The sequence below is a fragment of the Taeniopygia guttata genome, chromosome 32, assembly GCF_048771995.1.
Source record: "Taeniopygia guttata chromosome 32, bTaeGut7.mat, whole genome shotgun sequence".
In the NCBI taxonomy this organism is placed as follows: Eukaryota; Metazoa; Chordata; class Aves; order Passeriformes; family Estrildidae; genus Taeniopygia; species Taeniopygia guttata.
In genome coordinates, this window is record NC_133057.1 from 1,995,626 (window position 1) to 2,008,093 (window position 12,468).

The 12,468-nt window shown below is 51.6% G+C and overlaps 1 protein-coding gene across 2 annotated transcripts in view; it reads right to left on the reverse strand.

Annotated features, from left to right (window-relative positions):
- Nucleotides 1-12,468, reverse strand: part of LOC121468530 (polyunsaturated fatty acid lipoxygenase ALOX15B-like) — a 76,160-nt gene that overhangs the window by 51,715 nt on the left and 11,977 nt on the right. For both annotated transcript variants that reach the window (XM_072920604.1, XM_072920605.1), the window contains exons 7-8: nt 11,076-11,248; nt 6,203-6,346 (exon numbers count right to left, since the gene is read on the reverse strand). In XM_072920604.1, coding sequence (XP_072776705.1) covers nt 6,203-6,346; nt 11,076-11,248 — 317 coding nt within the window. The remainder of the gene's footprint in view (nt 1-6,202; nt 6,347-11,075; nt 11,249-12,468) is intronic.

The following is a 12,468-nucleotide window of genomic DNA, read 5'->3' on the forward strand; positions in this document are numbered from 1 at the left end:
CAAAATTCATTAGGGAATCCCAAACAGGAAACCCAAAATCCAGCTGGGAACCCCAAAATCCATTAGAGAAACCCCCAAATAGGAACCTCAAAAGGGTAATGGGACCCCAAAATCCATCAGGGAACCCCCGGCCTTGGCCAGGGCCCAGAGCCAGGGCGGGTCCTGCGGCACGAAGAGGGGCACGGAGGGGCCCGGCTCCTGGGACAGCTGGGGACACCCCAAAATCCGTTAGGGAACCCCAAAATTCATTAGGGGAACCCAAAATCCATCAAAGAACCCCAAAATCCATCAAAGAACCCCAAAATCCATCAAAGAAACCAAAAATCCAGGTGGGAACCCCAAACTGGAACACCAAAATCCATCAGGAAACCCAAAATCCAACAGGGAACACCAAAGTCCAGCTGGGAACCCCAAAATCCATCAGGGAACCCCAAAATCCATCAGGGAACACCAAACAGGAACACCAAAATCCATCAGGGACCCAAAATGCAGCTGGAAAACCCCAAAATCCATCAAAGAACCCCAAAATCTAGCTGGCAACCCAAAATCCATCAGGGAACATCAAACTGGAACCACAAAACTCATTAGGGAACCCCAAACAGGAACCCCAAAATCCGTTAGGGGACCCCAAAATCCACCGGGGAACCCCAAAATCCATCAGGGAACCCCCGACCTTGGCCAGGGCCCAGAGCCAGGGCGGGTCCTGCGGCACGAAGAGGGGCACGGAGGGGCCCGGCTCCTGGGACAGCTGGGGACACCCCAAAATCCGTTAGGGGACCTCAAAATTCATTAGGGGACCCCAAAATTCATTAGGAGAACCCAAAATCCATCAAAGAAACCCAAAATCCAGGTGGGAAACCCAAACAGGAACACCAAAATCCAACACGAAACCCGAAATCAATCAGGGAACTCAAAACAGGAACTCCAAAATCCATCACGAAACCCAAAACCCAACAGGGAACACCAAAATCCATCAGGGAAACCCAAAATGCAGCTGGAAAACCCCAAAATCCATAAAAGAACCCCGAAATCCATCATGGGAATGTCAAAATCCATCAAAGAACCCCAAAATCCAGCTGGGAACCCCAAACAGGAACCCGAAAATCCATCAGGAAACCCAAAACCCAACAGGGAACTCCAAACCCATCACGGAACCCCAAACAGGAACCTCAAAAACTGGCACATGAACCCCAAAACCCATTGGGGAACCCCAAAATCCACCAGGGAACCCCAAAATCCATCAGGGAACCCCAAAATCCACCGGGGAACCCCCGGCCTTGGCCAGGGCCCAGAGCCAGGGCGGGTCCTGCGGCACGAAGAGCGGCACGGAGGGGCCCGGCTCCTGGGATAGCTGGGGACACCCCAAAATCCGTTAGGGGACCCCAAAATCCAGGTGGGAAACCCAAACAGGAACAGCAAAATCCATCACGAAACCCAAAACCCAACAGGGAACCCAAAACCCAACAGGGAACTCCAAAATCCATTCAGTCACCTCAAAATGCAGCTGGAAAACCCCAAAATGTAGCTGGACAGCCCCAAAATCCATCAGGGAACCCAAAATCCATAAGGGGAACCCCAAAAAGGGTCAGGGGAACCCCAAACAGGAGCCCCAAAATCCATCAAGGGAACCCCAAACAGGAACACCCAAATCCATCACAAAACCCAAAACTGGAACCTCAAAATCCATCAAAGAACCCAAAACCCAACAGGGAAACCCAAAATGCAGCTGGAAAACCCCAAAATCCATCAAAGAACCCCAAAATACATCATGGGAATGTCAAAATCCATCAAAGAACCCCAAAATCCAGCTGGGAAACCCAAACTGGAACCCCAAAATCCATCACAAAACCCAAAACTGGCATCCCCAAAACTGGCACACAGACCCAAAAATCCATCAGGGGACCCCAAAATCCATCAGGGAAACCCAAAATCCATCAGGGAACCCCAAAATCCACCGGGGAACCCCAAAATCCACCGGGGAACCCCCGGCCTTGGCCAGAGCCCAGAGCCAGGGCGGGTCCTGCGGCACGAAGAGGGGCACGGAGGGGCCCGGCTCCTGGGACAGCTGGGGACACCAAAAATACGTTAGGGGACCCCAAAATTCAGCTGGAAAATCCCAAAATGCATCAAAGAACCCCGAAATCCATCAAAGAAACCCAAAATCCAGCTGGGAAACCCAAATAGGAACACCAAAATCCATCAGGAAACCCAAACCCAACAGGGAACACCAAACAGGAAGACCAAAATTCATCAGAAAACCCAAAATCCACCAGGGAACCCCAAAATCCATCAAAGAACCCCAAAATCCAGATGGGGAAACCCAAACTGGAACACCAAAATCCATCAGGGAACCCAAAACCCAACAGGGAACCCCAAAATCCATCAAGGAACCCAAAGTTCATTCAGGCATCCCGAAATGCAGCTGGAAAACCCCAAAATCCATGAAAGAAACCCAAAATCCATCAGGGGAACCCCAAAATCCGTTAGGGGACCCCAAAATCCAGGTGGGAAAACCCAAAATCCATCAAAGAATCCCGAAATCCAGCTGGGAAACCCAAACAGGAACACCAAAATCCATCACAAAACCCAAAATCCATCAGAGAACACCAAAATCCATCAGGGAACCCAAAATCCACTTGGGAAACCCAAAATCCATCACGGAACTCCAAACTGGTACCCCAAAATCCTTTGGGGAACCCAAAATCCATCAGGGGAACCCCAAAATCCATCAGGGGACCCCAAAATCCACCGGGGAACCCCAAAATCCATCAGGGAACCCCCGGCCTTGGCCAGGGCCCAGAGCCAGGGCGGGTCCTGCGGCACGAAGAGGGGCACGGAGGGGCCCGGCTCCTGGGACAGCTGGGGGACACCCCAAAATCCATCAGGGGACCCCAAAATCCATCAGGGAAACCCCAAACAGGAACCCCCAAATCCATCAGGAAACACAAAATCCATCAGGGAACCCAAACCCAACAGGGAACCCAAAATCCATCAGGGAACTCCAAACTGGCACCTCAAAAACTGGCACACGGACCCCAAAATCCATCAGGGAAACCCAAAATCCTTCAAAGAAACCCGAAATCCATCAGGGAACACCAAATCCATCAGGGAACCCCAAAATGCAGCTGGAAAACCCCAAAATCCATCAAAGAACCCCAAAATCCACCAGGGGAACCACAAAATCCATCAGGGGAACCCCAAAAAGGTTCAGGGGAACCCCAAACAGGAACCCCAAAATCCATCAGGAAACCCAAAACCCAACAGGGAACCCCAAACTGGCATCTCAAAAATTGCCACACGGACCCCAAAATTCATCAGGGGAACCCCAAAATCCATCAGGGCACCCCAAACAGGAACACCAAAATCCATTAGGGAACCCCGAAATTCATCAGGGAACCCCAAAATCCAGCTGGGAAACCCAAACAGGAAACTCAAAATCCATCAGGGAACCCCAAAATCCATCAGGGAACCCCAAAATCCATCAGGGAACACCAAACCCATCAGTGAACCCCAAACAGGAACCCCAAAATCCATCAGGGAACCCAAAATCCATCAGGGAACACCAAACCCATCAGTGAACCCCAAACAGGAACCCCAAAATCCATCAGGGAACCCAAAATCCATCAGGGAACCCCAAAATCCATCAGGGAACCCCAAACAGGAACCCCAAAATCCACCGGGGAACCCCCGGCCTTGGCCAGGGCCCAGAGCCAGGGCGGGTCCTGCGGCACGAAGAGGGGCACGGAGGGGCCCGGCTCCTGGGATAGCTGGGGACACCCCAAAATTCGTTAGGGGACCCCAAAATCCATCAGGGAAACCCCAAACAGGAACAGCAAAATCCATCAGGGAACCCAAAACCCAACAGGGAACTCCAAACCCAACAGGGAACCCCAAAATCCATCAAAGAACCCCAAAATCCAGCTGGGAACCCCAAACAGAACCCCAAAATTCATTAGGGAATCCCGAAATTTATCAGGGAAACACGAAATCCATCAGGGAACCCAAAATCCATCAGGGCACCCCAAACAGGAACCCCAAAATCCATCAGGGAACCCCAAAATTCATTAGGGAAAGCTGAAATCCATCAAAGAACCCCAAAATCCAGCTGGGAACCCCAAAATGCAGCTGGGAACCCCAAACAGGAACTCCAAAATCCATCAGGGAACTCCAAAATCCATCAGGGAACCCCAAAATCCACCGGGGAACCCCAAAATTCATTAGGGAAACCCAAAATCCACCAGGGAACCCCAAAATCCACCGGGGAACCCCAAAATCCACCGGGGAACCCCAAAGGCCAAGGGCAGCCCCGGTGTGGCCAGGGCCCAGAGCCAGGGCGGGTCCTGCGGCACCAAGAGCGGCACAGAGGGGCCCGGCTCCTGGGACAGCTGGGGACACCAAAAATTCATCAGGGGAACCCAAAATTCAGCTGGAAAATCCCAAAATCCATCAAAGAACCCCAAAATCCATCAAAGAATCCCAAAATCCAGGTGGGAAACCCAAACAGGAACACCAAAATCCATCACGAAACCCGAAATCCATCAGAGAACACCAAAATTCATTAGGGAAACCCAAAATCCAGCTGGGAAACCCCAAAATCCAGCTGGGAAACCCAAATTGGAACACCAAAATCCATCACGAAACCCAAAACCCAACAGGGAACCCCAAAATTCATTAGAGAACCCCAAAATTCATTAGGGGAACCCCAAAATCCAGCTGGGAATCCGAAACAGGAACAGCAAAATCCATCATGAAACCCAAAACCCAACAGGGAAAACCAAAATCCATCAAAGAACCCAAAAATCCAGCTGGGAACCCAAAGTGGCACCTGAAAATCCATCAGGGAACCCAAAATCCATCAGGGGAACCCGAAAATTCATCAGGGAACCCCAAAATCTGTCAGGGGACCCCAAAATTCATCAGGGAACCCCGAAATCCATCAGGGAATTCAAAACAGGAACACCAAAATCCATCAGGAAACCCCAAAATCCATCAGGGAACCCAAAATCCATCAGGGAACCCAAAATCCATCAGGGAAACCCAAAATCCATCAGGAAACCCCAAAATAAGAACCTCAAAAGGGTAAGGGAACCCCAAAATCCATCAGGGAAACCCAAAATCCTTCAAAGAAACCCGAAATCCATCAGGGAACTCAAAACAGGAACCCCAAAATCCATCAGGGAACCCCAAAATCCATCAGGGGACCCCAAAAGTGGCACCCTGAAACCGTCACAGCAACCCCAAAGCATCACAGGGTTTTGGGGTCTGGGGTCCGTTTTTGGGGTTTTGGGGTCCATTTTTGGGGTTTTGGGGCCCGGGTTGGTTTTTGGGTTTTGGGGTGGGTTTTTTGGGGTCCATTTTTGGGGTTTTGGGGCCCATTTTTGGGTTTTTGGGGTTTGGGGTGGGTTTTTGGGGTCGGGGCGGGTTTTTGGGGTCCGTTTTTGGGGTTTTTGGGGCCCAGGTTGGTTTCCGGGTTTTGGGGCGGGTTTTTGGGGTGAGTTTGGGGTTTTTGGGGTGAGTTTTGGGGTTTTGGGGTCCCACCTGGATGGCGAGGGGCAGCAGGTCGCCGTTGGGCCGCTGGTGCAGCAGGGTTGGGTTTTGGGGTGAGTTTTGGGGTTTTTGGGGTAAATTTTTGGGGTTTTGGGGCCTGGGTGGGTTTTTGGGTTCCGTTTTTGGGTTTTTGGGGCCTGGGTGGGTTTTTGGGTTCCATTTTTGGGGTTTTGGGGCCCCGGGTGGATTTTTGGGGTCCACTTTCGGGTTTTTGGGTTTTGGGGGTGTGTTTTTGGTCCGTTTTTGGGTTTTTGGGGCCCATTTTTGGGTTTTTGGGGTCCATTTTTGGGGTTTTGGGGCCCGGGTTGGTTTTTGGGTTCCATTTTAGGGTTTTTGGGGTCGGGGTGGGTTTTTGGGGTCTATTTTTGGGGGTTTTGGATCCGTTTCCAGGTTTCGGGGGTTGGGGTGGGTTTTTGGGGTCGGGGCAGGTTTTTGGGGTAGGTTTTTGGGGTTTTGGGGTCCATTTTTGGGGTTTGGGGTCCCACCTGGATGGCGAGGGGCAGCAGGTCGCCGTTGGGCCGCTGGTGCAGCAGGGTCGGTTTTTGGGGTCCATTTTTGGGTTTTTGGGTTTTGGGGTGGGTTTTTGAGGTCGGGGCAGGTTTTTGGGGTGAGTTTAGGGGTTTTTGGGGTGATTTTTGGGGTTTTGGGGTCCCACCTGGATGGCGAGGGGCAGCAGGTCGCCGTTGGGCCGCTGGTGCAGGAGGCAGAGCGGGGCGGCCACGAAGGTGGGGCGGCCGTCGATGAGGGCGGTGGGGATCCCCTGCAGCACCCCATAATCGGCCAGGTAGATGTTCCCTGCCTGGGGACACCCCAAAATCAGAAACACCCCAAAAACCCCAAATCCTGGGGAAAAAAAACCCAAATCCTGGGAAAAACCCACAAATTCTGAGAAAAAAAACCCCAAATTCTGGGGAAAAAAACCCAAATTATGGGAAAAAACCCCAAATCCCAGCACCCCATAATCGGCCAGGTAGATGTTCCCTGCCTGGGGACACCCCAAAATCAGAAACACCCCAAAAACCCCAAATCCTGGGGAAAAAACCTCAAATCCTGCGAGAAAAAAAACCAAATTCTGGGAAAAAACCCCAAATCCTGTGGAAAAACCCCAAATCCAGCACCCCATAATCGGCCAGGTAGATGTTCCCTGCCTGGGGACACCCCAAAATCAGAAACACCCCAAAAACCCCAAATCCTGGGGAAAAAAAACCCAAATCCTGCGAAAAAAACCCAAATTCTGGGAAAAAACCCCAATCCTGGGGAAAAAAACCCCAAATCCTGGGGAAAAAAACCCCAAATTCTGGGAAAAAAACCCCAAATTCTGGGAAAAAAAACCCCAAATCCTGGGGAAAAAATCCAAATCTTGAGGAAAAAACCCAAATCCTGGGGAAAAACCCAAATCCAGGGAAAAAAACCAAAATCCTGAGGGAAAACCCCAAATTCTGGGGAAAACACCAAATCCTGGGGGAAAAACCCCCAAATCCTGGGGGAAAAAACCCAAATCTTGTGGAAAAAACCCCAAATCCTGAGGGAAAAACCCCAAATCTTGGGAAAAAAAACCCAAATCCTGAGGGAAAAACCCAAATTCCCGGAAAGAAAACCCCAAATCCTGGGAAAAACCCAAATCCTGGGGAAAAAAACCCAAATCCTGAGGGAAAAAAACCCAATTCTTGGGAAAAAAAACCCAAATCCAGGAAAAAACCCAAATCCTGCGAGAAAACCCCAAATCCTGGGGAAATAAAACAATTCCTGGGGAAAAAAACCCCAAAATCCTGGGGAAAAAAACCCAAATCCTGGGGAAAAACCCAAATCCTAAGGAAAAAAACCCAAATCCTGAGGGAAAAACCCAAATTCCCAGAAAAAAACCCCCAAATCCTGGGGAAAAACCCCAAATCCTGGGGAAAAAACCCCAAATCCTGGGGAAAAAACCCAAATCCTGGGAAAAAACCCAAATCGTGGGGAAAAAACCCAAAATCTTGGCAAAAGACCCCAAATCGTGGGAAAAAAACCCAAATTCTGGGGAAAAAAACCCCAAATCCTGGGGAAAAAACCCCAAATCGTGGGAAAAAAACCCAAATACTGGGAAAAAAAACCCCAAATCCTGGGAAAAAACCCAAATCCTGGGAAAAAACCCCAAATCCTGGGGAAAAAACCCCAAATCCTGGGAAAAAAAACCCCAAATCCTAAGGAAAAACCCCAAAATCCTGATGAAAAAACTCCCAAATCCTAAGGAAAACCCCAAATCCTGGGAAAAACCCCAAATACGGGGAAAAAACCCCAAATCCGGGGAAAAAACCCCAAATCCTGAGGGAAAACACCAAATCCAGGAAAAAACTCAAATCTTGGGGAAAAAACCCCAAATCCTGGGAAAAAAACCCAAATCCTGGGGAAAAAACCCAAATCCTGGGGAAAAAACCCAAATTCTGGGGAAAAAAACCCAAATCCAGGAAAAAAACCCCAAATCCAAGAAAAAAACCCAAATTCTGGGAAAATAAACCCCAAATCCTAAGGAAAAAAACCCCAAATCCTGGGAAAAAACCCCAAATCCTGGGGAAAAAAACCCAAATCCTAAGGAAAAACCCCAAAATCCTGATGAAAAAACTCCCAAATCCTTAGGAAAACCCCAAATCCTGGGAAACACAACCCAAATCTTGGGGAAAAAAACCCAAATCCTGGGGATTTTATTTGGGATTTTGGGGATTTTCTTTGGGGTTTTTGGTATTTTGGGGGATTTTAGGGTTTTTTGGGGATTTTTGGGGTTTTAAGGGTTTTTTTGGGATTTTTGGGTTTTTTTTGGATTTTGGGGTGCCCACCTTCATCTCCTGGCGCAGGGGCCACCACGGGGGTGTTTGGTTGGGGATTTATTTTGGGATTTTGGGGATTTTCTTTGGGGTTTTTGGGGTTTTGGGGGTGTTTTAGGGATGTTTTGGGGTGTTTTAGGGATGTTTTCGGGGATTTTATGGTTTTTGGGGTGATTTAGGGTTTTTTTGGTGATTTCGGGGTGCCCACCTCCATCTCGTGGCGCAGGGAGGTGCCCGGGCCCAGGCTGAGGGTCACCATGGGGGTGTTTGGTTGCAGATTTTGGGGTGTTTTAGGGTTTTTTTGGGGGGATTTCAGGGTTTTTGGGTGATTTAGGGTTTTTTTGGGTTTTTTGGTGTTTTTTGTGATTTCGGGGTGCCCACCTCCATCTCCCGGCGCAGGGAGGTGGCCGGGCCCAGGCTGGGGGTCACCATGCGGGTGTTTGGTTGGGGTTTTATTTGGGGTTTTGGGGGTTTCTCTTTGGGGTTTTGGGGTTGATTTAGAGTTTTTGGGATTATTTTGGGGTTTTTTGGGATTTTGGGGTTTTTTTGTGATTTTGGGGTGCCCACCTCCATCTCGTGGCGCAGGGAGGTGCCCGGGCCCGGGCTGGGGGTCACCATGGGGGTGTTTGGTTGGGGATTTATTTGGGGGTTTTGGGGTTTCTCTTTGGGGGGTTTGGGATGTTTTGGGATTTTTGGGGTGAATTTGGGGTTTTTTGGGGTTTTGGGGTGCCCACCTCCACCTCATGGCGCAGGGAGGTGGCCGGGCCCAGGCTGGGGGTCACCATGGGTGTGTTTGGTTGGAGATTTTGGGGTGTTTGTTTGGGGTTTTTGGGGTATTTGTTTGGGGGTTTTGGGGTGATTTGGGGATTTTTGGGATTTTTGGGAGTTTTTAGGGTTTTTTTGGGATTTTTGGGGTTTTTAGGTATTTTGGGGTGCCCACCTTCATCTCCCTGGCACAGGGGCCACCACGGGCGTGGTTGGTTGGGGGTTTTCTTTGGGATTTTGGGGTTTTTCTTTGGGGTTTTTGGTGCTTTTGGGGTGATTTTAGGGATTTTTGGGTGATTTAGGGTTTTTCTGGGATTTTTGGGTTTTTTTGGGATTTCGGGGTGCCCACCTCCATCTCGCGGCGCAGGGAGGTGGCCGGGCCCAGGCTGGGGGTCACCATGGGGGTGTTTGGTTGGGGTTTTTATTTGGGGTTTTTGAGGTTTCTCTTTGGGGTTTTTAGGGTTTTTAGGATTTTTGGGGTGAATTTGGGGTTTTTTGTGATTTTGGGGTGCCCACCTCCATCTCGTGGCGCAGGGAGGTGGCCGGGCCCAGGCTGGGGGTCACCATGGGGGTGTTTGGTTGGACATTTTGGGGTGTTTTCAGGGTTTTTTTGGGGGAATTTTAGGGTTTTTTGGGATTTTTGGGGTTTTTATGGATTTTTGGGGTGATTTTTGGAGTTTTTAAGGATTTTGGGGTGCCCACCTCCATCTCCTGGCGCAGGGAGGTGGCCGGGCCCAGGCTGGGGGTCACCATGGGGGTGTTTGGTTGGGGTTTCTCTTTGGGATTTTGGGATGATTTAGGGTTTTTTGGGGATTTTTCGGTTTTTTAGGATTTTTGGGGTGAATTTGGGGTTTTTTGGGGTTTGGGGGTGCCCACCTCCATCTCCCGGCGCAGGGAGGTGGCCGGGCCCAGGCTGGGGGTCACCATGGGGGTGTTTGGTCGGGGTTTTTGGGGTGTTTTAGGGGTTTTTTGGGGGGGGATTTCAGGGTTTTTGGGGTTTTTAGGATTTTGGGGTGAATTTGGTGTTTTTCTGGATTTCGGGGTGCCCACCTCCATCTCCTGGCACAGGGAGGTGCCCGGGCCCAGGCTGGGGGTCACCATGGGGGTGTTTGGTTGGGGTTTTTGGGGTGTTTTAGGGTTTTTTTTGGGGGGATTTCAGGGTTTTTGGGGATTTTAGGGTTTTTTTGGGATTTTTTGGGTTTTTTGGGGTTTTGGGGTGCCCACCTCCATCTCGCGGCGCAGGGAGGTGGCCGGGCCCAGGCTGGGGGTCACCATGGGGGTGTTTGGTTGGGGTTTTTGGGGTGTTTGCACGGTTTTTTTGGGGTGTTTTTGGGTTTTTTGGGGATTTTGGGGTTTTTTGGGTTTTTTAGGGTTTTTAGGATTTTTGGGGTGATTTTAGGGTTTTTTGTGATTTCGGGGTGCCCACCTCCATCTCGCGGCGCAGGGAGGTGGCCGGGCCCAGGCTGGGGGTCACCATGGGGGTGTTTGGTTGGGATTTTGGGGTGTTTGAAGTTTTTCTTTGAGATGTTTTTGGGTTTTTTGGGATTTTTAGGGTTTTTAGGGTTTTTGGGGTGAATTTGGGGTTTTTAGGGTGCCCACCTCCATCTCGCGGCGCAGGGAGGTGGCCGGGCCCAGGCTGGGGGTCACCATGGGGGTGTTTGGTTGGGGATTTTGGGGTGTTTGAAGTTTCTCTTTGGGGTTTTTTTTGGGATTTTTGGGGTTTTTGGGATTTTTAGGGTTTTTTTGGGATTTTGGGGTTTTTTGGGATTTTGGGGTGCCCACCTCCATCTCCTGGTGTAGGAGCCACCATGGGGGTGTTTGGTTGGGGTTTTATTTGGGGTTTTTGGGGATTTTCTTTGCGGTTTTTGGGGTTTCTCTTTGGAGGTTTTGATGATTTTGGGATTTTTGGGTTTTTTAGGGTTTTTGGGTTGAAATTGGGGTTTTTTGAGGTTTCGGGGTGCCCACCTCCATCTCGCGGCGCAGGGAGGTGGCCGGGCCCAGGCTGGGCGCCACCACGGCCTCGCTGACGGGGAAGTTGGGGGGCAGGCGGCGGCAGCGGCGCAGCAGGACGGGGTTCACCCCGCTCAGGAACTGCTCCCCGAAAAACGCGTCCTCCTGCCAGTGCCGCACCACGTACTCTGGGGACACGGGGGGACATTGGGGACACCTGGGGACACCTGGGGACACCTGGGGACACCTCGGTGAGACCTTGGGGACACTCGGTGAGACCTTGGGGACACCTGGGGACACTTGGGGACACCTTGGTGAGACCTTGGGGACAGCTGGGGACACCTCAAGGACACCTTGGGGCCATTCCTTGCACACCTGGGGACACCCAGGGACATCTGGGGACACCTTGGGGACATCTTAGAACACCTTGGGGACACCTTGGGGATACTTGGGGACACCTGGGGACACCTGGGGACACCCTGGGGACACCCAGGGACATCTGGGGATATCTTGAAACACCTTGGGGACACCCAGGGATACCTTGGGGACACTTGGGGACATTTCTGGGACACCTGGGGACACGTGGGGACACCTCAAGGACACCTGGGGACACTGCAGACACCCTTAGGACACTTGGGGACATTTCTGGGACACCTGGGGACACTGGAGACATCTCATGGACACTTGGGGACACCTGGGGACACCATGGGGACACCCCCAGGACACTTGGAGACAGCTCAAGGACACCTTGGGGACATTCCTCGCACAGCTGGGGACACCCAGGGACATCTGGGGACACCTTGGGGACACCTCGGGGACACCTGGGGACATCTGGGGACACCTTGGTGAGACCTTGGGGACATTCCTTGCACAGCTGGGGACACCCAGGGACATCTGGGGACACCTTGGGGACAACCAGGGACACCTCGGGGGCACTTGGGGACATCTTAGAACACCTTGGGGACACCTGGGGACACCTTGGTGAGACCTTGGGGCCATTTCTTGCATACCTGGGGACATCTGGGGACACCTTGGGGACATTTGGGGACACCTGGGGACACCTTGGGCACACCTGGGGACACCCTGGGGGCACATGGGGACACCTTGGGGACATCTGGGGACATCCTGGGGACACTTGGGGACATCTGGGGACACTTGGGGACATTTCTGGGACACCTGGGGACACTGGAGACACCTCATGGACACTTGGGGATGCTTCTTGCACACCTGGGGACACCTTGGGGACACCCTGGGGACGCTTAGGGGCACCTCGGGGGCACTTGGGGACACTTGGGGACATTCCTTGCATAGCTGGGGACACCTTGGAACACCCTGGGGACACCTTGGGGACACTTGGGGACACCCTGGGGACACCCAGGGACATCTGGAGATATCTTGAAACAACTTG